This window comes from Protobothrops mucrosquamatus, unplaced genomic scaffold (assembly GCF_001527695.2).
Source record: "Protobothrops mucrosquamatus isolate PMUCROS unplaced genomic scaffold, P.Mucros_1.0 scaffold665, whole genome shotgun sequence".
Lineage (NCBI taxonomy): Eukaryota > Metazoa > Chordata > Lepidosauria > Squamata > Viperidae > Protobothrops > Protobothrops mucrosquamatus.
Window position 1 is genome coordinate 59392 of NW_015386953.1, and position 25666 is coordinate 85057.

Consider the following 25666-nt stretch of genomic DNA (forward strand, 5'->3'; position numbering starts at 1 on the left):
TCACCCATATCAACTCCCAGGTATCCATAGGTATTATTTCTCCTATATTTTGAGCCCATTTAATCATACAATCTTTAACTAGCTCAGTTTCTGAATCCAATTCTAGTAAAACATTATATATCCTTCTAATATGTCCTTTAGTATCATCCCTTACTTGTTTCAAAAAATTCCCATTTTCCATAAAAAAAGCAGTTTTTTTATCAATTCGCCATCTCTATTTCTCAATACATCAAAATAGTCAAAAGTTCTCTTCTCTTTCTTCCAATATCATCTGAATAGTATAGTCAATTTTATTCCTTATTGTAGTTGCTAGTTGATTGTCCACATTATCACAGTTTTCAATAACTTGTAGCTGAATGTCAAGCTCTTGTTATTTTTGGGAGATCAAATAGCTCAGTTAATGTTATTCTTTGATCATCAATGTTCTCCACAGGTCGTAAGTAGGATTGTGTAGAATTAATTTGCTCAGTAGTTTCTACTGTAAGTTCATAATTAAATTGTAAGTGCAGTTCCTCTGTCTCGTTCAGTTGTATATCTTGTTGAGTAGGAACTTCTCTAGGGTTATTCTGTTATTCCTCTGTTATTCTTTGGTCTATATTTTGAACCGATGGTTGAAAGTCAATCATCTTTGATTTTTCTCCAAGATTTGATATAAGCTTTCATATAGTTTGTAGTTTCCAAAATCTTTTCCAGTATAAGTTCATAGTCGAGCTGTGGATAAGATTCCTCCATTTCAATGGTGAAATAGTCTTTGATCAAGAATAGTCTTTGATCTTTTAATGAAGGCTATATTTCAAAAAGGTCAACAAATATCCACCTCCAAAATTCTAATAAACAAATTCATCACAGCTGTTGCAAATCTTTTATCTTTTCCCTTTATTTGAAAAATCAAATTCATCTTCAAATAGCAAAAGAAAATAGAGTTGTAATGGGATTTTTCACCACAAGATGTCCTCAGTGGACTATAAACTCTTTCTTCCAAATAGGTAGAAATTTATCTCTTTCGGGAAACAAAAAAAGCAAAAGCAAATATCTCGAATATAATAGATAAAATAAAAAATATAGCGTTTATTTTTTATTTTTTTCAGGGCCCCTAGGTATCCAGAAGAAAAAAAAATCAAATAGTCAATACAGCTTTAATTATTTTAGTTCTTTTAAAACTTTCTTTCCCAAGTAGACAGAAGCTGCTCTCTTAAGACAGGGAAGTGATCAAAAACTTTTTACAGGCAATTAGTCAGGACAGAGAGAGGGAGGAAAGGTCTCACCCAGATTCACCACAGTGGTTCTTTAAGCTTAGATGATTTTCTGACTTTGGCTGGCGCAGCTAAGTGATTGGCCATTTTACTGGCCGATCTTCTTCTCCGTCGGCCCTACGGAGTTAGCTCGGACTGCAGGGGAAGCTGCCGCTCCACCGCAGCCGAGCAAAGCCTCCTCGACGGTAGTCGCCCCTCCAGGGCGATTTAAGACCCGCATAAGGGTCTACTGGCAGAGGGAAAACAGCCGACAAAGAGAGAGGTCTCTTCGTACGACTGAGGTGCCGCGATCCGGAAGCAGAAGTCAAAATATAGACATTTTAATATACATTTAGTTTTTGTGCAATCTATAGATGCTGANGCCTTCCCAAATAAAGCGATTCAAGTCTCTCTGCCATTCTTTCAAGTTAAGTTCATTTTTTAAAATAGGTATCATCTGGAACAAAAAGAGAAACTTAGGTAAAATGTTCATTTTAATGGCCGCAATACGACCCAGCAAGGAGAAATGAAGTTTTTTCCACATTAATAAGTCTTTTTGTACTGATTTCCACAATTTCTCAGCCAGTCCTTGATTCTTGAATCTGGTTTTCAAGACAGTCTCTAATAGTCATCTGGGTGTCAACATTCAGCATGTAATAGATTTTTTTATTCTCCATCCTTCCAGTGTGTTTAATATTAACTACCATTATATGCGTATCTAGTGGTACCTGAATTCCAAAGGTCTGAAATGTGGACATGGTGAAGGATGTGCCAAAAAATCTTATTTTTTCCTTCATAAAATGGCCCTGGAAGCAAAGCTTCATGATCATATAGCATAATTTTCAAGAACATTCTTCTAAATTCAAGAAGAATACTTTGGGGGCACTGCCTTTATTGTTCAAAATATCTTTGTATATAGTATTATAAGGAGGGGGGAAAAACCTCCTCATACTCTTATCTCTGGAATAGATTTTGTACCAATCTATTTAAATTGATGCCTTTAAAATATGCTGTTGGATAAATGATTGAAAATACCTTGGACTACAAGAAGAATAAATCATTCAATATTACATGAAGGAAAGCAAAAAATACTCATTGTAGTACTAATGATGAAGCTAAACTTGAAATATTTTAGACACATAACGCAAAGGTAAGACTCATTGGAGAAGATTCAGGAAAATCAAAGACAGTACTGTAGAAATGAGGCTGATAGAAGACAAGGTGGTGAGATTCCAGATAATGCAATCACAAGCTTACAAGAGCTCAAAGAATTTATCAACAGACACTCCTGGTGAAATGAGATCCATCAGGTTAGGAACAGGTAGAAAATACTGAACAATAAGATTTACCTTCAAAGCAATTTCTCCTATAGAATGTTTATATCATCAGTACAGAGTTTATCCCTTAATGAGTATCTTTACATATAACTTTGCAGTTCTAACATACTTGGAGTCATACTTGTGTCAAGAGCTGTGTAATTATTATTTTTCCATTCATTTCCACGGCCAGATTTTTGTTTTTGTATATTAAACAGCCTTACAAGATGTACAAGAAAGTATTGAATATTATTTCCTTTCCTGGAATGACACTGTCCACATAAACTCCAAAAAGATCCCCGCAACTGAAAATAGTGCTGTTATTTGTGAACTATATCCAAATACACAGTATCAGATTTTGCTTCAAGTTTTCAGTGGACTTCACAGCATCACAAGTGAACCTGTGCAAGTGACTACACCAGATGTAGGTAGGTTGACTCTTGGTTTCAGCTTAAAACCTGAAAATTAATTAACTGTTTTTATGAGGGTTGAAATCTGTCACTGTTCCATTATGAAATAAGATTTTTAAAAAAATGCTGTGAAGCCGGCTGCTTCTGACAAGATAGTCAACTGTTTGACCAGAAATGAAAGGTATAAATCCAGCCATTCTGAGAGTTTCCCTGACATATTTCCAAACCAGTTGGCAAGCAGGAGGAAGGAAGGGAAAGGAGGTGGGGGAGAAGCAACTTGTGAATCTCAAATGCTTTTGGAATGGCCTTTCTAATCTTTTTGGCTTTGTAAAATCTCATTATAAACATTATAATATCATTACCCAGAAACAAGTGTTCCAGGTCATTAGCAAAGTACTTTAAGTCAGGATTGCATTTTCTTGGCAAAGCCAAAGTTCATCCCCTTTTTTATTTATAAAATAGAACCCACTGGAAGTACAATTTTTCAACTGGGAAAGATGGATTTACCCAGATAAAAATAGTTCCTTTGCATAGCTATTTATGACATGCTTAAATAATCTGTGTAATTTAATGCTAAGAAAGATGGGAGTTGTTTTGAAAAAAAAAGGTAATGCTTCATCATTATCTGTGTAATCATCAAAAGCATTTACATAATAATTTAATACACATTGCTTCACATTGCTCAAGTTATAATGCTAATAAAAGCTATGGGGAGATATCACCCTTAAAAGCTAACTTGCGGAGGGGGGGAGGTTTGAAACATGAGACTATACTGAATAATGAAGTTGCAACAGTTAAATAAATAGTCACATTCCTCAGTAAAGTTTAAGCAAGGTTGGAGATACAAAGGTTTTTACCATCCACTTTTCCCACAGTGTCTGAGCTTATAACAAGTCCATTTAGAGAACAAGTACATGATGCAAACGTTTTAACAAACCAGCAGAGAAGTAGCAGAGGCTTTCCTAAATCTAAATTCTAAGCTGTATTTGGTCCGACAATGTATTGATTTGGATTGGTTTTTTTTGTTTGTGTATACAAATGCATCATATTACTTATTGTTTAATTATAAAAATTAATAAAAATTTTAATAAAAAAAAGTGTTTTTACAATGGCAGATGGAGTTGATTCTGTTTCCTCCTTTATTTCTAGAACGAGAGGGCCTGTTCCCTCCAGAGATCATCGTCATCAATAGTACAGCTGTACATGTCATTTGGGCATTGCCTTCAAACTCAAATGGTGTTGTCAGGGAATATTCTATTTATGTGAATAATAACCGATATGAGACCACAATAAAGGTGCCTGGATCTTTCATTTTGGGAGATTTGTCTCCATTCACTCTTTATGACATACAGGTTGGAATATTTCTTTTTTCTTGTTTCATTTATAGTTCAATGTCAGTGTATCTATAGATGTACAGATATTAACACAATCCATATATTGTTTTGCATACAATCATGTAGATGGCATATGTTTGTACCTGTGATATATGAAACTTTGCTAATTCATGGAATAATTAGTAATGTGTAAAATATACAAATATAGTCAATTAATATTGCTAATACTGCATATATACTATATGTGTATATCACACAATATGTAAGTGTATATGTGCTTCCATACTGATAATTGGGTTTTTGCAAATTATTAAAATTTTCAAAGATTTTACACTTTAGTTTGCAGCTTATTAAAGGGAGATACCAAAAGATCTCTTTTGAACAGAGACCGTATTCCCATGTTATAGGAATAATTGAAAAAATGGAACATATTATTCTATATTGCCCCCTCCATGCAAGTTCTTATCAAGAATTATTATATCCATTCTTTATTAAATATCCTGGTCATTCTGACTTGTTTTATCTTCAGTTGTTATGATCAGATCAATCTGATTTTATTTCTTTGATGACAGTCGAGTACTGTTCTATAGTTTGTACAATACACCATAATATTTCTTCTAATCCTTTTTAGCTATTTTAGAAAAATTGTATTTTTCCTTCTTTATCCTAATTAATTGCAATTTTTCTGTTTTATCTGCTGATCTAAGACCCAGTAAAGATTGAGTAAGCGAATGAGCGAATGAGTGAGTAATTATAAATGAGATGAGGTATCTTTAACAATCTTCTATTTGGATGAGGCACCTTTAACAATCTCTTATGTTCAGAAAATAAATTGAAAATGCTACTAAAAATTAAAACAAAATAGTTTAATGTTAAAAAATAGACCAGTATTATGAATACCTGCAAATACATTAATACCTCAAACTATATGAATGTTGGACAAATTTGTTTTATTTGCATTGCAATAAAAATTTGGTTAATTTCTATTTCCTGAATCAGAAAGGAAAATGTAATCATACATCAATATTCTATTTTTCTAAATTATAAGAAAAAATGAACCAATGAAAAATTAATAGATATAGATGCCGTCTGGGTAAATATGCACAAAGGTCTATTGATAAAGCTACCTAATGCATTTATTATCAAAAGTGAGTAAAAATGTATACATTAGAAATATTGTGTAAACACATATACATAGACGGGTACATGCACATATACACAATCTCTCTTTTAAAATTATCAGGGTTAAATTTCCTTTCCTCCTGTGCTGCTGAACTTATATATATTACAGAGATTCAACTCCTACTGATTAAAACAAAATAGCAATTGTTTTAGAAACATCAGGCATGCATAAAACATGAACTCCCGAAATAATGATATTGCATTGGTAGCCTTTTATCATGTTTCCCTACCTCCCCTTCTTCTCTGGAATAGGATGATCTATTCATAGGATAGGAATAGAAATCCCAGTCTTTTAAAAATACAATTAATATTTAAACCCTTTGGGTTTTTTTCTCATTTTCCTTCTCTTTAGGCTTCCTCAGAAATTTTCAGGTTTTATGAATATTTGTGAAGAAAAGGCATACAAATACATTTTTATAATGGGTTTGATTTCATTTGTTCAAAATACTGCTTTAATTGCAACTTCTCTATTTTTTTTTGTCTCTCTCAGATACTAGCTTTCTTTGAATGATGTATGGGACCCCGTAATAGTAATCATGTATACTTTGTCCTACAATTTGCATCCATTTGCAACGTGCAATAAATAAACGTCAAACTATAACGGATTTCTACATTCCAGCCCCTTTTAGTAACATCCCCCATTCCCTATGAATATACATAAAACTTTCCAGTTTCCATATGGATACATATTTGTCTTTCTTCAACCGCAGTATAAATTCCAAGAACTTTTCATAGTTTTCAGACCTCAGGATTTATTATTGATGCCTTATATATTAATCAGCTAGCTTTTTTTAACTTCTCATATTTCAGGATTAGTACCAATGTCTGTAGCACTGAAATATCAGGTAAAATTCAAAGATTTAATTGTCCATTTGCTTTCCCTCCCTTGTTTTTATTTTTATTTTTTTGGCCTTTCATTTTACATATCCTATCAAATCTTAGCTTCCTAAAGTTATAATTAAATGGCTATCTGTCTTGCTTTTTGATGTCATATATAGACATCTGTCAATTTGTACCCAGGCGTATTGAATGACCTTTTTTGCTATTGTTGATGCAAAGGTGACATTATTAGTCTTTCTTTGGATCTATTTAAAGCACTAAAAACTCAGGAAGTCATATTTTGACTTTCATCTTTAGAGTTCATCAAACATTAATATGTTGCTACAAAGGTTCATTGTTTCTATTTTTGGACCGGAAAAGAAAGAAAGCTGATAGACTTACAAAGGTGAAGTGGCAACATTCTGAGTGTCCCTAACCCAAACTTATTAATTTAAATCTACTATTACTATTTTTGTAACCCACATTAAAAAACATATCATATCCTTATCTTTTGCATCATGTTTGCAAAAGGCAACTCTGAGAGGAGGATAAATTCCCTCATTAAAAGAATGCAAATCCCCCATGTATGTGAAGAGAGGAGGAACATTTGGATCATCTCAATATAGTTAGGATAGGTTATAATAATTTAAAGGATTTCTGGACAGTCTTATGTCCCGGTCTATCATTCTGTTATGAATACTAGCTTCATCATGAGATAACTTGACTAAAGAAATCCTATACTTTTTCAATCAAGTTGAAATACAAATAAATTTAAATGGTATGGATTACTTGGTCTAGATACTATATTGCACTGAAATTGTTTCCTAATATATCTCAGTGGTCTGGCTGGCATCAGATGCCATGGGTTATCAGCATCAAACTTCTGAAGAGGGAATACTATCTGAATAAGATAATTATCTAAATTTGCATATTGTGATTTTCTTCATGCCTTGTGTTGAGCTTCATGCTAGTTGAATAAGTATTTGAACCTGCTAAATTATAAAGCAGTAAAGAGCTCTAATCCTGGTTAGCTGGTACATGGTTTTATATAGGCCAGCTCCATTTTGCTACTAGGGAGATGCCCAACTGATTAAACTATAACTCACTGCCACTTACTGAGGTGTAATGCATAGGTAGGTATTCTTTAAAATGGTTTGTTTTTGTGGAAAAACATTCATCAGCACAGTATACTGCTGTGATGTGCTTTTGTTGGAAATAAATGCATTTATTCTGAGATTTTCCTATAATTAATTCCAAAGGCTAACCATTGCTGATTTCTTTTTTTAATTTACAGGTTTTATCCATTTTTTCTGATTTTATTGGTTTGGGTCAATTTTGTTACATTTTATATACATATATACATTTTATATACATTTCTTACCATTATATTAAATTCAGCTTTGCTACTACTTTGACTTCAAATTTTGAATGAGGAAAAGTACCCATTTTGATACTTGTTATTCTAGGTTGAATCCTGTAGACGGAATGCTTGTGTGAGAAGTAATGGAACCCAAATTAGAACTGCAGAAGGTGTGCCTAAAGACTTATCACCACCATTGATCTCTGTCCTTGGTTCAAGGTATTAAAATGTACTTGCCTTGTTTTCTACCTTAAGTAATAAGAATCAGTGGTGCTAAAAATAACTATATTGGCATAAATTGGACTATAAGATAAAGGTTTGTTTCCATATAAATCTAAGAAGGAAGAAGGTTACAACATGTGTGTTTGTCTATCTGCCTATCTATTTTACATCTTGTCTTTCATACTAGACTTAGTTTTGATCCAATATGTGGCAGTTATTTTCTGGTTCTTCATTTCCCCCTGCAAAGAAACTCAGTCTGAAGCTACCTATATACTACATACCTGCTCTACCATTCTTCTGTGTCTCTATTTTATACAAAAGCAATCTCAAATCTCACATAGTGTTTAGCTTGGCAAGAAGGCCCTGATTTTATCAACCTGAAAATACTGGAAGAAAAGGAGAAGTCATATGGGCATTACTGGTGAATATAGGGAGGATTCCCAAAGCCATCTTTATAGTGAAGGACTGAGAAACATGTGAATCAGTCCTGTGTCAAATTTTTATTGATTTAATTCTATCATGAAGCAGCTTCTCTGACATTTTTGCAAATATTGAGAGGGGCTCATCAGTTTTAATGTATCCAGATCTCCATTATTATTTTTTTCAAATGGGAAACTGATCAGACTTAAACATTAAAGGAAGTCATGTCAGCCTTTCGTATGTCTTTCTGCTCTCTATTCCATTCCATTCCTCCTATTAAATCAGTAAGTCGGGGAAGGATCCCAGATTCCGTTTTCTCCCTGCTTTGCTCCACTTTAGTTTTTGGTTTAGACTGGGCTCTTGTGGTTACTCCCACTTTATTAGCCTGACTAGAATACTAATCCATGATATATTAAAAAGGCATTAGGTGAAAAAGAAATTGTTGTTTATCTATATGCACATACTCTAGGAGATATAGTTATATATATTTTTTCTTACATTATTATGGTAATTTCTTTTTCATAGTGACAAATGTAATCATTCTTTTCCTAAAAGGCTCCATGAGTGCCAAACTTTCTAATAAAGTTTACACAGCAATTTCAAGGATATATCAAAATTATAACAATAATAAGTCTCCTGCATGATATTATTATTAATAAAATTTTATTACACTACTGGCAGAAGTTGGCATTTGGTTTACTTCTTCAAGAAAGAGTAATGTATTTTTTAAATAACTGAACATTTTAAGACATCTAAGTCTTTGGAAATATGCCTATAGGATATATTTACTCCTAAAGTCTTCTAAGGAAGCTTTGGTTGGTCTTTGTTTTACTTCAGTTTTTGCAATTATAATAAGCACACACAAACACACACACACATGTACTTATGCATGTCTTTGAGATGATATGCTAGCTAAGATATCAAAACACGCAAATGTAAAACAATTAGAAATCCTTTCCTGTTTGATCATCTGTTCAGTAGAATCGGACTTTTTTTCATTGCCTCCCCTTACATGTCATATTATCGTCAGCTGTTCTCATGTCCTAAGAGAATACTAACTACTGATCGATTGCCTGGACATGTCTGACTGTGGCCTACATATGCCCCAGGTAGTTCATTTATTTGCCACGGTGGATTTGCTAGAGTGGAATTTAATCAATAGTTAATTCATTAATTCTGGTCTTCAAGAATGTAAGGCCTTATGCTGTAAAAAAGTAGCTAGCTGGCTGGCTGGTTTTAACTGTGATTGAAATGTGACAATCACTGCGGTTGACAGCTTCAGCAAGTACTGGCATGCATATGAATTTTCCACTTCGTCCTCTGTTAAGGAAACCAATCCAAGAAGAAAATAGCAGATTGAATAAATAGGAAGATACTGTAATCAGTATCTGCCAACGAAGAGGTGATTTGGTTTCTAACAGACTCCTATCAACAGTGTGATGCATATTCTGCAAATTTTTGTAGAAGTTCTTCAACAAATTGACCTTGCTTTTTAGAAATTTCTTAACAGATCAAACCTATATTTGGGGTCAGAAAAAGCTTTGGAACTTGAGAGGACTACTATAGAACCATACAAAAATAATCGCACTCACTAAACCTTATGGCCTATGTGGTCAAATTGCATATCAGATCTGTTACAACAGAAAGTTTAGTTTTCCCTATTAGGGTAGCAATTATCTGGTGTCAAAATGTTTTGGTGGTCACAGCCAGGGCTTTTTTTCTCATAGAACACCCAGAATGGAGTTCCGGCACCTTTTTTGGATGGAACCTTGTAGGGTAGGCAAGGTGGTTTGTATGACATATGTGAGTTCCGGCACCTTTTTTTTTTTTTTTTTTTTTTAGAAAAAAAGCACTGGTCACAGCTATTATCAGTTGGTGTTTGTTAAAATACACTCACTGGCTGAGAGATAGGGATCTAGTTTAGACACTCAGTTATATCAGAAATTATATCTGGAGCTCCTTCACACCTCTCTATATGAAATGGCAAATGGCAAAGAAAATGTCAATTTGCCAAAGGGGAAGATGTTACTTGTATATTTTTTTAAGCCAATAGGGGTGGCTAATTCTAAGACCCAATTTGGTGTGGTGGTTAAGGCATCAGTCTAGAAACCAGAAGGTCAGTCTCATGGTCAGTCATTCTCTCTCTCTGCCCTAATGTCAAAAACTTCTGATATCTTGCCACGGAAATTGCAGGGACCTTTTGAGGCAATCCCCAGGAGTCAACACTGACTTGAAGGCACCAAAAAAAGAAAAAAATCAACACAACCTTGAAATTAATCTATTTTGGTGTCATAGTATTTAAAGGAATGAAAACGAATTCCTCCCCTCCTCCCAATTATCTGGGAATCTAAGAGGTCCTTTTACATTTGCTAAGAAAACAACAGTAGAAGACCTTGAAAACAAGGTGAGAGAATTAAAGTGGGTGCACAAAGTGTCATGTAACGCCCTTTGATTGTCTACCTAAAGACATGGTATTGGGGAGGAAGAGAAGGGAGATAGGCAGTCCTGCCCACTTCTTGTCATCTTCCTCATATAGAGAATTTACAGTGCTTAGAAGCTGCCTTAAGAAAACTACAAGTCCTAAGCATAATTACCTAGAAGGAAGAACAACTGAATTCAACAAGACTTAACACACAGGAACCACGCATATGTTTCCTTTGACTGCAATCCAGCACATACCATCTATTAATTAGTTTCCTTGTTGCAGTGAAAACCAAAAATCAGGGCCTCAAAATCTCTTCCACGTTTTCATCCTGATTTATGTACAGTAATCTGAGCACAACTAATCCTTTACCAGCATAACAGGAGCTTCCTCATACCTCCCTCAATAGAAAGTCAATTCACTGTGACTTCTTGCAGACCACACATTTATAGATTTATGCTTGTTGAGCTCAGATTTTCATAATGTCATTCTGAATGGGAAAGAGAGAGTAGTCTGTGGGTTTATAGGCAAAAGTGAAAATAATTTATTTTATAATGGGTACCATATTTTACAAGTAATTAACTTTAACCAGATATTAATTCAATTAATGTTTTTTTCGTGGCCCTGTCCTTTTTTTGAGTTTGGCCTCTGCAAATAAGAATATACATTTATCTATGTGTATATGGACACAAATGAATATACTGATATATCACATGCATGGTGTCATGGTCCCGACAGATAAAACTCTTCAAAAGAACTTCAAGGCATTGTTTTCCTTAAAGAATCTTTTATTCGGGAAACAAAATATCGGCACTACATAGTTGAACCCAAAAACTAAATTCCCCTTCCCTGGATACAAAGTAACAAAGTACAATTCCACCCCCAATAAACAGTCATAAAGCACATTCCCCAATTTGCTTGAAGCGCACGCTTTCTCCCAGCTCTCCAGCCTGCCAAAACGTTATCAGCTCTGGACCCAGTTTGTCCTTGGATTCCCACGGCAGAGTTATTATTATTATGACTAACTGAACTCTCATTTCAGTCCCCCCTCCCAGCACCAACTAATTCTAAAAGCATAGCGAAAATGGCTGCATTTTCATCTGTTGTCAAAGCAAGAACATCCGATGTTAGCAGCATTGACCCATGGGGTGTGTGTGTGTGTGTGTGTGTGTGTGTGTGTGTGTGTGTATACACACACACACACACACACACACAGTCTATTGTTCAATTTCATATTTGCTTTGTGCCCATTTCATCTACAGATGCCATTTCCTCCTTTAATTTCATGGATTAAATATTCTGGATTTTGGTGTCAATTAGATGTTTCTCAAACACTGAATACCAGAAATGGGATAGAGAATTGCCATGATTACTATGTTTCCCCAAAAGTAAGGCCTATCCTGAAAATAAGCTCTAGCTTGATTTTCGGGGCTGGACCTAATGTAAGCCCTACTCCACACCTAAAAATCAAGTTAGGGTGGGGATGGCGGTGTGGAGCTGCTCCATGTGCCCTGCCCCCACTTATCTGGCAAACAGTCCTCTCATTGCTGACCCACTTCTGCATCTTCTGTAGCCAGGCCTACATTTCTCAGTCACAGGCCTTTCCGGAAGGCCATTGCAGCCAAGAACCAAGCTATGGATTCAATCCATAGCTTGGTTCTGCAAGACCTCTATGCCATGTGGATGTTGTTTGGCGAGAAGGGAGGGGAAGAAACGCGAGTCCTGCATGACCCGATGATGGACACAACCTATCGACCGGCCATGAGAGGAGTGAGGAACATCAAAGACAAACGACGGGACGACTACTGCCTGCGCTCCCGCACACGCACCGAGGAGAAAAGAGCCTGACAAGTGGAGGAGCAACACCAAGGGCGTGTCAGACAGCCACCCTACTGGTAGACATGCGCGCCCCACCGAAGGCAGCACAGGGGGGAGTGAGGAAACCCAACAACAGGGGATTTACTCTCCAGGTGCTAGTACATGCACAAGGGGAGTAATAGGACTAGCAAATGTGAGAATGACATCTGAAACACGTAGGATAGACAGTTTGGCGAGGACAGCCCAGGATAAGTGGGGTGGGGAGAGAAGAGTAGGAGCAATCTGACAGCTGCCCCCTGGGCACTCACACACATGCCAGGGGAATAACAATGACTGGGGGCAGGGGAGCAATCTTGGAAGCTACGGATGAATTGACAAGCACAGCCCCTTTAAGAACAGCACGGCCGGTACTAATGAGTGGACCAATGACCTGTTCAAGGGTTAGAGCGCAGAGGCGGCCAGTTATATAAACTAACTCCCGGATCCGGTGTTTTTACACTCTGACGATGTCGGTAGATTGGCCAACGAAAGTTTAGTACTTTTTGTAGATTAAACAGCTTTGGTTTAAGATTTTTATCCTGGTGTTTGGATACTTTTATTACTGCCACAATATGTGTATACCCGGGATTCTTGTTTTTAACATTATATATATATATATAATTTATGGGAGACCATAAATCTAATCCAGTTTTAACCATGAAATCAGTTGGGTAACTCTGACTTAGTTACTTTATTTCAGCCGTAGAAAGAAGCAATGACAAATTTACTTCAAAAATGTTGCCAAGAAAATAGCATAGACATCTCCAGGCAATCACTAGGAATCAAGCTGAATCCAAGGTGTGTGCGTGCACACACATACACACACACACAGAGAGAGAGAGAGAGAGAGAGAGAGAATCGTAGTTAATTATGGTTAATTAAACCATAGCTTAAAGTGAAATGTGAACATAAACATTAGCTTTAGAGATATACTGTATAGTGACATATTGCTGAACAGCATGACTAAATTCAAGTATGACTGCTTTTGAGGAGAGTTTGATTTTATCTTAATTCCATCTTGTGCAAAAATATTTTAACAAAATCAGTATGCTGCACAAAATGTCAAAGAACATGATACAAAATACTTGTCATTTACCACTGGCTTATTTAGTTGCAAAATCATACACATTGAGATAGTATTTCAAATTGTAGGTTCATTTTTAACATTTAGTGTCCCTTTCTTTGTTCTTTTTTTTCTTCTCTTTCATTCTTTTGTTCTTTCTTTTTATATGTTTGTCAGTAAATCATTGATATGTAAGGGGTATTTTTTCTTTGAGTTGAATATGCAGTGAATATAAAATAGACTTCTACAGACTGTGGCATTAATTCAGTAAGTCAGATGAAGACTTCAGAATAATAATAGTGACTCTACAAGTAACCTGTGAAGTTATCCCTTCACAGTTGACATCAATTCTTCCACTAGAGATTGTTATTGCTAGGTGTTCCTCTGTTTATACCTCAAGGTAGTGAAATAATAGATCACTGTGTTATTTTTATTCCAAAAGATGCCAGAGTTTACAGTATCTCAGCTGCTGTTTCTGAACATAAGTCTCCAACTTTAAATGAATGCTAATTTACAGTGTCACAAAGAATTCTGACAGGTACTATCTAATTGGGTTATATTACTTTCTAAAATGATCCATCCAAAGTTAGGTGATGTTAAGTTTCCCTTACAGCAGGAAAGATATAAGGATTTACTTAAATCTTAAATGGGCAAATGGAACTTAAAGAAAGTCATCTTTAGCTCATCAGTGTTCACACTGTAATGTTGGAATTTGCCTTTAATGGATTTATTGCGGACAGATTGTAGCTCCACTTATTAATTAATCTTCTAGCCACAAGGTTGCAGGATTCTCTTGTTTTTAATATTTATCCTAAAAGTCCATTCCTATTCTGGATGGGAATTCTGCCAGTTATAGTGCCAAATATCTGAAGCAAATTAGGTAGAAGTCTGACCTTGAGTAATTGCATGAGATCCTATTATTGTTCTTCTTGTTTCCATTTCCATTCAGTATTTTTATCCAGAGGGCATTCAAGGTATGTACAAGGGGAAGGGATTTTAACCTTTTTTACTTCAGCTTCCTCACTTCTAAAATCATCTTTCTTCTGCTATTGGCAAGAAAAGAAAGAGTTTTCTTGAACAAAGCATCTGCAGATAAAAAGATTTAAGCCTCCCCTCCCTTGCATGTTAGTTCAGTTCAATTCATGGCTTTACTTGTGTTTAGAGTAAATTCAGAGGTTAACTGCATTCTGCATCATTAACATTATATGCAGTTCTCCCATGAAGTATCTGCAGTATGATATTATAAGGAAGGAACTATTTAATTATTTACATTTCTACTCAGGCATCTTTTGAGGAATATATTTAATGCATGTTTTGAAGATACAGAACTGGATTAATATTCAGATCTTTACAATAAATCTTGAAATTCAGCACTTATATTTCAGAACATTTAAATTACAATGATAACCAATCAGAGTTGACGTCTCCCATAAATTTGAAAAGCTCCTTCCCCAATTTATTTTTGGCCCTTCCCCAATTTATTTTTCTCTCCCAAGCTGAGATAAATTCTGTAAAGAAAAGGGAGGAAATATAAATAGGAAGAAGAATGTGGTGGATGAGGAATTCCAAATAGGTAGAAAAAAGTGTTGATTTTTTTGCAAAAAAAGGTACATAAATGTATCAATGATAATATATAAAATAATTTCCAATCATCTATAGTTTGTGCTACTTATTTTAAATTCCTGGGCCTTTCCAAATCTTATGGTTCTAGAATTTTGGTCCAACTTTCACTTTTTAAATTCCACAATATTTTTTTTTAATAATTAAAAGTAGGTATCACCAAGATAAAGAAAATGTGCTGAATTTTTAAATTGTTGCTAAACCTCAAGGCAACAAAATGGCCCAGAGCCATTTTGAATCTTGCATTGGAAGGATTTTGGCTATTGTCTATTAATTCTTAAATACATCTAAATTTAATTGGGTTGAATATGGCTACAAGCATGTTCATCACCTACTACTTCTCATGGTCTAGATCAGGGGTGTTAAACTGCCGGCCCACGGGCCGGATGCGTCACGAGGAAACCGCACCCACCCCAATGGGGAAAAAGCTCCGAAACGTCGTGCGATGTTATGTGACGTTGTGAGTTTGACATATCTGGTCTAGATTCTTATTGTAGCTACCTTACAAATTTCTGCTACTATAGTTTTCACTTGGTTGCCCAGCAGATGGATTATGTAGGATGGCCAGGTTCATCAAGAATGCACTTGTATGCACCCCAAATGCTAGCACTATGTCTAGGGCTTAATGCCTTTCCTGAAGTGGGAAAATGTGAGATGGCTGAAATCATCAAGATCTTATCTGCACATTGATCAGCTTCTGCAGCTGAAAGTTTTTCCAATGCATTCTCTAAAGAAGCTGAAATCACAATACAATTGTACTATAGCTCCTGCAAGCATGGTCTTAAGTCGTCAGTGCCTTCCCTGAAGGAAAAAAATATGAAAGGAGAAGATTGCTACAAGCTGCTTTTTGCAAAAGAGTCAACAGAATATCTATCAGTGCAGCTATGTCTTGCACAGCCAACAAGATTTGTTAGGGGATGCAGTGTTTTGTTTCGGTCAAGTATGTGTATAATAGTGTTCCATTATGCTGACTTTATTAATGTAAAAATACAGTACTTGTTTGTAGAAGCTGAAAGCAACTGAGCAGAGATATTAGCGTGAGGCTGTGACTCTGTTTTAAACTAAAGTTTAGCACTTGTTTTCTATTAAATGTCAGGGTCAATTATACATCCGAGTCTTCAACTCTATCTTTCTGCCAAAGAATGAATCATAATTTAAGTGTTGTATAATGATCAGAAGAAGAGAAGAGCAGAAGAGCTCCTTTAAAAAAAACTCAGACCCATTTAAAGCTTCCTCCCATTGCAGCAAAGTGAAAAAGGACACCAGTAAGGATTTGAGCATTAGCAGAAGCTGAAGTAAATTACAGCTGATATTAATTGAATTATGTGTTAATTGTTTTGCTGCTTCAGATCACTTCAGATTAACTGGACATCACCAGGACAACCAAATGGCATTATTTTAGGATATGAACTATTGCGTAAAGCTCAGCATCACTGCACTGAGGCAAAGCAACTGTCAAAACATCAACGTGAAGGAATTTGCCTACTCCTGGAATGCAACATTCATGAAAACATATGTGGAAGACAATGCTGTAATCCCCAGTTTAAGGTAACACCATGTAATATGCTGGCTTTGATCTTTAACTTCTACCCCAATCAAACTACAGGTAGTCCTCAACTTACAACAGTTCATTTAGTGACCATTCAAAGTTACAACGGCACTGAAAAAAGTGACATATGACCATTTTTCACACTTAACAACCATCGCAGCATCCCTGAGGTCATGTGATCAAAATTCAGATGCTTGGCAACTGGTTCATATTTATGATGACTGCAGTGTCCCGTGGTCATGTGAGCATCTTCTGACAAGCCAAGCCAATGGGGAAACCAGTTTCATTCCACAACCATGTTACTTAATTTAGTAACTGCAGTGATTCACTTAACAACTATGGCAAGAAAAGTTGTAAAATGGGGCAAAACTCACTTAGCAAGTGTTTCACTTAGCAACATAAATTTTGGGCTCAACTGTGGTCGTAAGTTGAGAACTACCTGTATAACAAGGATATCTAAAGGATCATCCACTGCTATATGAGCAGTGTATGCAGAAGCATACACATTTCCCGAAGCTGAACTAAAAATGCCTCCACAGTCAAAAAGGTAACAACTGGTTCTCTGTCCTAATGACCATTTTAAGTATTAAAAAATGATATATTGAAACCAGAGAGATGAAGTGTCTATTCCTGAAATTATCTCTGAGAAGCACCACCTAGTTTTCCCCTGAGTGAGGTGATCAAAGGTGCCACGTCTCTGTTTGGTTTCCATTGCTCCTCTCTTGGACTCTTGGGGAGGTTTTTTTTTTCCCTGCCTGGAAGGAAGTTGAACAAAAACCAGATGTGTTCCAGAAAACACCGATTTATCATAACTGGTTTGCTGAACTCAACAAAAAATTTGGTATCGGTTCTGCTGAACCGGTATGAACCAGCTGGATCCCACCACTGACCCAATCTCATACTCAAGAGGTAAATAACAGTAGAAGCTTCACAGTCTTAGCACTACCAGGTGAGTTGCTTTATTGGAAATAAGAAAAGTATCATGTAATAAGGATGATCTGCCCATTACAGAACACACAAATCAAGCACTACATGTACGTCCGTTCTGGGGTTTAAATTGTAAGCTTTTTTTTCTCCTTCCCTTTCATATCAATAAGATTTTAGCCAGTTTTTTCCCCAGCTTTTGCTTACAATACTTCTATCTGACCTGTGGAGTGCTGGTTTCCATCTCCCCAGCTTCAATTTTTATCCCTCTCTAGTTTATCTATCTCCATCCCCACTGCAGCTACCAGATATCCATCTCTTCCTGTTGTCTGACAGTGGAGAGCATTGTTCCTTTCTGTCAGTTTCTACTGGAGCTTGAAGGAAAATCTCCCTTCTTCAAACTTTTTTTTCTATCTCCTCCTCCTTTTATCTGGAAATCTCAGAACAGGGAGTACATTTTCATTTTCTGCTTTGACTAAAGTCATAAGGGTTTCCCCTCTTTTAGACATTCTGCCTCCCTATCCGAGCACTAGACAGCAAGATGAGGCAGTTTGTATCTCTTCTATATCTTCACCAGGAATTCACCCCATTCAAGAATCCTCCTTCTCAGATTCAGCCAGGGTAGTTTCTGTGTCTTTCTCAATCATATTTCAACATTTCTTTCCTCTTCAACAGCCAGTCTCTCTCTCTCTCTCCCTCAGAGACAGAATTCCAGACAAACACTGAATCCAGACTGTGTGACCAGTCAGGTGCTTTGGGTTTGTGAGGATACTGTAAATACAACTGTTGAAGAAACTGGAAAATCGATACTTTACCTGTTGCTTCCCCTGATCTCTCCATGTCTGGTTTATCTTTCCAAAGAATTAATTATTCCACTCTATCCCTTCTGCTCTGGTATTCCAACTTACCTGAAATTCTTCCTCCCCTCTCAAAAAATGGGAGCTTTAGGAATATAGAGGTGTGAAAAGGGGTCATTCAGAACCAGGATGGTAACAATAAAAAACATGAGGTATTTTAAGCATTACTTGAAGCTGCAAACTAGGGGGGGGGGCAGGGTTGACCTGTGCAAGTAGAGGAAATGGTTATATAACCTTAGCATGTAATATTTTTCATCATTTGTATGAAGGAGAAATGTCTAGCAAAATTTCAATGTAGTCTTCAGTGATTGATGTGAGGAACTTCATGACAATGATGGTCAGCAGAGCACTAGTAGGATGTCTTGATTGATTCAGATAACCTGTGAGACCCATCCGAATGGCTTGTAGTTCCTGGAACAAACAGGAAGCCTCTGAAATATGGAAAGTGTTTGGCAGCAGGTTCAAGAGTAACAACAGGTAGCTTGAAATGACAATATATGAGTAGAGTCAACAAACAAAAGTAACCAAAAAATCAGGCTAATTATCTTGCTGATAGTTTACACAGTAATGAATGCATTGCTCTAAGGTGGCATTTGTTCTTTCTGTTTCTCTGACTGTGGGTAATGGGCAAAGGACAAAGGCAATTTATCATTCAGTAGTGGAAATAGATCTGTCAAAAATGGTCTATGAATTGTGTGCCTCTTTCAGAAGTAAAATGACTGAGGAAGCTAATGCACCTAGGAGTTTTAGGGAAATTTGTGGAATAAACAGGATGGCGTTTCAGTAACAATTGGAAATCTATGTCAGGGAAAGAAATGGACAGTCTTAGAAAAGAGGTCAGATACTATCAAAATTGGACCCAGTCCCTTGACATGTAGTTGATCGGTAAAAGAAAAGTCCAAAGAAGCAGTGTCCCAACTATGAGGAGGGAAGGTCCAGAGACCACAGGTTTCAAAAATTGTAGAAGAATTATGTCTGCTTGATCTATTAATTGTTTTAATTTTTTGTGATCATTTTGGAACTGGATATAGCATTACAAGCCTTTAAGGAGAAGGTGCCATTGATGTGAGACTTACACGATGGCAAAAACTTTGTGTTTAAAATATCATAGTACTCTTCAGTTAGCAGGAGCTGACTAAAAAAAATGCACAGGGGAGAAAGCTGCCATCAAATTGGGGTTTATTGGAAAAGTGACATGCTCAAGGTGAAATCTGTGGAAAGAAGGAACAGGTAGGTTCTGGATAATGGACAATGGCTGAGAAGTGAACTATTATTTTAGGATTCATATCACAGGGGTCTGATCTATTGGGAACAGTTAAGCAGAGCATAAATGCACCATTATATCAATTTCTGTAGTGTGGTATTTCAGGCTGTTGCTGTGAGATCATATTGTTTTAGTAATAATAACCTGCACAGTGGCATTGTTAGAATTCTGAATTCTACCATGAAGCCAGCATATATCATAAACATCTGCCCTGCTGAATGGGAACAAACCCACTATTGATTTTTATTTTTTAGCATAGCATAACACTTTCTCAATGGTACCTGACCACATTATACAGATTCATTTCCAAAAATATTTTGTGACCTCTGTTGCGCTGCTGTAAAAATGAAAAGAGATAACTAGGGACTATTCTCTAGTGCATTTTAGTCTTTTTTATCATTTATCATAATCCAGATGGAAAATATTAATTTATTGGGATGGTTAAATTCCTTTTGGGGTACTTGGTTGATTGACTGATTTGTTGCTATTTTACAGCAAATCCATTTAGTTTTATCTATAAGTGGATGGTTGTTTATGTGCTAATGATGAGTAACCCTGAATGAGGCCTATTATGATTTGTCAGAAATATTTTAAACTTGTGGTCATTTGCAGATTAATGTTTATGTTAGTTGCAAGTTAAGAATTGGATCAATACTGCAGTCAAAACAGTACAAGCCTATACATTTTTTATTGACAAATGAGGTAGAAAACTCTTAGTCTGAAGGTAAGATTTAATATAATAAAATAATGTTCCTGTTTGTCAGCAGCAGCATCACACATGTAGTGACAGTGTGTATTTATAAGATTTGTTGTCAGACAAAGCATCAATTAGGAAAGTGAATTATCTCAGTGATTCAAACAAAAATATAAATTACGTTGGCTGACATAACCTTAACCACAAAGCCTGTGGGATGATGGATCAGTCCAGGAAGTGTTTACCACTTCCCCTTAAAATGAATATTTGTTTATGATGTATACTTATTTCTCTTTAAGATTACAGAACAAAGTAAAATATATTGTACAACTTAGGTACCAAATAAGTTGTATAATATATTTACTTTGTTCTGTAATCTCTAAAACTATCTTAAACTCTCACTAAGGTAGATTTTCTAATATACAAGTATGTTTTGAAGCTGGAAAATCCTGTTTGTCATTTAATGATAATTGAATTTTAATATATATCCCTTCCTCTCTATTAGTCCAATAAATCAAGGCCTTATTCTACCATCCTGCTTTTCATAACCCACCCAGCCAACCGTATACTGAGGGAAATATGATCCCCAAAGTCAATTACCTGGAAGAAGGTTTCCAAATTCAGTGGACATGATGGACAATTTAATCAACTTGAAATAAGACACATTTCTGCTTATTTTCTTGCCTTTAGTATTATAATAACACTACGCTGAATATATACTCTATACTGTATTCACATACTTCTGGTAAGAATCTGTATACTGGTTACAAGTACTTTTCATTGGAAGGATTTCTGCAAAGCATTCTTCTGTATACATTATTCTTCAATGGATTTTATTTTAGCAGAACTGGGATGTTAAACAGAGTTACTATAGCTGTGGATTTCCTATTATGGGCCAAGGGCCTCCATATTGTTTTTTATTTCAAGAAATCATATTAATTGCTCCTTGGGTTGTTCATTGTTTTCCTTTGCAAATGAAACATAACAGTAACTTTTAAAAAGCTGAATTTTATGTATTCAATTTATATGGCTGCCCATTTTAACCAGTGACTCTGGGTCATGAACAAAATTTTAAAAATAAAACAATTATAATAATATAAAGATTTAAAACTATTGCCGGAAAATAAATCATGCATCATAATTGCTAAAATAACCAAGGAATGGATCATACTCAGAATCTTAGCACCAGGCAAAAAGCTAAGTCTTTAAGGACTTACAAAACATCAGCAGGATTTGGGTGTTTTGAGGGTTTTTTATCTTTCTTATCAACAAGTCTGCCAAGTCTGGAGTGTGTTAAATGGCAGATGTTTATCTGTTTGAATTCTAAAGTTCCAGAGCAATTTCATTTCTTCATTTTTTTATTACTTTGTCCATTTTGTAGCTCCAGCAGTTTTTGCTTGCAAATAGTGTTTCCTGCAGATATTCCAATCACCATTGTTGTTACTTTGTCATGCCGTTGTCCCTAGTCAGTCTTGTGCGATCTTCTTGCAGCAGCTAACTAGGTGGTCCATGGCTTCTTTGAGGAGGTGGCATTTGCTGTCTGTAGCTGTCTTCTCAATTCTAGCTTTGTATGCCTTTGTTCTTGGTTCTTGGTTTTTGATGTTGATATCTGTGGTCTGATTAGTTCAATATTGTTAACATAAGAATCAATACAATGACAAACAGTAGTGGTGAGAGTAAGTCTCCTTGAAAGTTTCCTCTCTTGATATTAACCCTTCCCAATGTATCACCATTAAACAGAAAATTTGTCATCCATTGTGCCATTGATCTTTGCACAAAGCATCTGTTGTTTCTATTGACTCATATTATTTCAATTTATAACCTATTATTTATTTTATTGGGTTTTTATATTTGTAAACTGCCCAGAGTCACTGAGAGTGAGTTCAGTGGCCATATAAATTTTCTTAAATAAATAAATATCAATTCTCCACCTTTTTTCCTACTGTTTCTCATTCAGTTTGATGAAAGAGGATGTTCCAAGAAGATGTTTTCCCAAAATGTAGAGGATGTTGCTGAAATTCTTTGTGCTAATTTAATTATGGGGTGACCAAGGTATAAATCTCAATGGAAGCTATCAGAATGGAACTTCTCCTATTTTATTTTATTTTATTTTACAAATTAGTAAACTTAAGCAGATCGGGAAGCTTCAAATTAAGAGAGATTATGATACAATGATTTGTATTCAACTCTTCTGCCTAGTAGAATCCTCTGCCACCTCTCATAATAAAATAAAGTTGAAAAACAGCACAATGTAGAAAGCAAATATCACTTTTATAAACCCTGTGTTCTTGGTTAGACCAGCCCATGGAGGACTGTATCCTAAGAATAAGGTATAATATAAAAAAAAAACTTCAGAGGATCTGAAAGGCAGACTGTAGGACAGAATTAATTTGATTCTAATTCTCTTACTTACAAACTACTATCAACCATTTTAACTAATAGGCAATCTTGGTCCGATTAGAATCAGATGCTACAAAATGTTTTGCAGAATCATCACAAACTTTTTCATTTGTAGACAGTCTAAAGGAAACTTTTTTTCCTCTTATTCTGTCTTATTTTGAAATCAAATTATACAAACTATACTGATGCTGATGAGAACATGGAAAATAATTAGGAAAAAGCAGTGTTTTTAATTGGATGGCTTAGGAAAGCAGATATATATGTCTGATTACACCATTCTAAATTGCCATCCTTAAATAAAAGATGATGAGATAATACTGGCCTAATAAGAATCCTGGCTGGCTGGTATACACTTAAATATAAGAGGATGAGATAATGATGATCATTACCGATTTCAGAAGTTGGCTTTTGGGTGGAATATGACATAATCCTGATAGTTGTTAAATACATTTTGTTTTATGGGGTGATAATGCATATCCTCTGGGCTTCAGACCAATAGAAATAGTAGCTGTCCTAAAATGCTGCCAAAAATGCTATTTTGTAATTTACAGCCTGTTGCAAAGGATGTTGGGGAGCTACATAACAGTTCAAAGATACTAATGGGAGGCTGGCTAGATCACGTAGTTTCAAGGGTATGCTCGGTATAAGTAAATTGTAAGCTCTTTAAGAGGTACATAATGGGCAAATGATATCGGTGGAATCTTGCCTCAGAAAAATCATTGAGTTGATGACAAGAGGTTTTACTGGGAAGGAGATAGCTCAGAAGGATTTGAAAATTTAAAGCACTTTTGACATTTAAGATAATTGTTCAAAGAGCAGTATAAATTGAAGCCGTGGTCCTTTCCTGAGCACCAATTTCTCACCACTGAATAGCAACACTATTACTGCTGCTGATGCTCCTTCTCCTGTTCCTCCTCATAATAGAAATAACAATCCCATATTTCCATTCAGAGGATCGAGGCATCTTTCAATACAAAAAATGCAAACTGTGCAAAACAAATAAACATTGTTAAAATACATGCACAAATCTAAAAGTAATACTGTTTCAATTTGCCCTCTAATACTAAATGAGAAAGCAGTGATTGTAAGTAGGATGGCTGGCAAAAAATAGGAAAACCAGCCAAGCATTCTACACTAACCGGCTGATCAGTTGGCCAACAGAAAAATAGTTGACTGTGTGGATTACATTACAGTCACAAAGCATATGGAGACATGGCATACAAATATACATGTTATAGAACGGCAATAGGCATAACTTGGCTGTAAAAAAATCCAGGTGACCACTAAATGACAATAAAATGTTTTCTGTATCTCTTTGCTGTCATCTACTGGTCATCTGGATTTTGCAGCCAATATGCCTGTTATGGCAATAACCCTAATATCAGGGGTTTTGAAGCCCTTTTATACTGCAAACTCATGTTTTCCTGCTGTTTTTGTTACTAACAGTGGCTAAGACAAAAATCAGTTCCGCAATTTGAAAGATTTCTTTGCTTTTCTGCAATTTATCGGTGTCATAGGAAGTCTGGCAAAACTATTCCCAAATTACATTGGAGAAGTATGTTTCGTGTCTAATTTAACCATTTGAGTTGCAAAACAGATTCAGGATAACTGAAAAGCTGCAAATGCAGTCTGCATTCAAAAGTATTCAAAAGCTGTGGTTTGGATCCAGGTTATATTTTCTGAGCATGGAAAGATTCCTTTTGTCTGTATGCATAAAACTGGAAATACACTGGATCATTTCTGCCAACCAACCTAAGAAATTAGTCATTTTCATCAGCCAGGGGAAATAATTTCCTAAAGCCACCCACTTCTTTGGATGAGATACACATACATAAGGAAAAAGCAATGCAGTGGTGCTTTTAAATGTTAAGACATGGTTCTGAATTATAATTTATCAAAATTAGCAAATCTGATATATTTTAAGTCCATCTAACCTTTATTTTTAAAGAAATACTTTTGCCTTTTACTTTATTTGTTAAACATTATTTTGGTACCCATGTATAGCAATAAAATATATGAATTGTTCTCATTTAATGACTAACCACTTTAAAAGGTTGGCTTCGTAACTAGTGTAAATTTCTATAATTTTCTTTATCTTCCGTTCAGTCTCATTTTTAGCTTCTCACTTGTTTAAAAGTAATTGCAGCAAGAAAAATGAATGTCACAGTATTACTGATATGCTCAGAAGAACTCAGTGGGACTAATCACATGAATAGCATTAGTGCCTAAAGGAATAACAGTACCCTAACAAGCTTGTCTATGAACTGGGTAGTAGCTTTCCACTAATAATGTTGCACTCTCATCTGTCAGTGTTTAGATAAATATTTTATTCTACCATAGACTTTAATTAAACTTATGAGCTGATGCCTGTTATGTGAGGTAGAGATACAGAAGCCTGTACTTGAGAATTTGTTCTCTGAACTTCTCTGGAACTGGATTTAAATAAATAATCAAGTGGATACCAAAATAGAAACAAATGGGGCGGTGGGAGAAAAAGTAATAAAACTGAAGAGAGAATCACACTATATTTCTCTTTTCTGTTACAAAACTAGTTCTTGGTCTTCCTTCTGTAATACATCAGACAATTATTCAGATGTCTATGTTGGGAGTACAACATAGGTGCTTCCTCTCTTTGCCAGATTATCTACATCTTAACAAATTCTGATGATTTACAGTATATCAACTTGCTGGACCATCTAAGCTATATCTGCTTTGTAGGGA

At 35.6% G+C, this 25666-nt stretch overlaps 1 protein-coding gene across 1 annotated transcript in view; it reads left to right on the forward strand.

The window, feature by feature from the left end:
- Positions 1-25666, forward strand: part of USH2A (usherin) — a gene marked incomplete at its 5' end in the record, with an annotated part of 188964 nt that overhangs the window by 58567 nt on the left and 104731 nt on the right. The window contains 4 exons of the mRNA XM_015818019.1: positions 2767-2976; positions 4108-4310; positions 7760-7872; positions 16607-16805. Of these exons, the coding sequence (XP_015673505.1) occupies positions 2767-2976; positions 4108-4310; positions 7760-7872; positions 16607-16805 (725 nt within the window). The remainder of the gene's footprint in view (positions 1-2766; positions 2977-4107; positions 4311-7759; positions 7873-16606; positions 16806-25666) is intronic.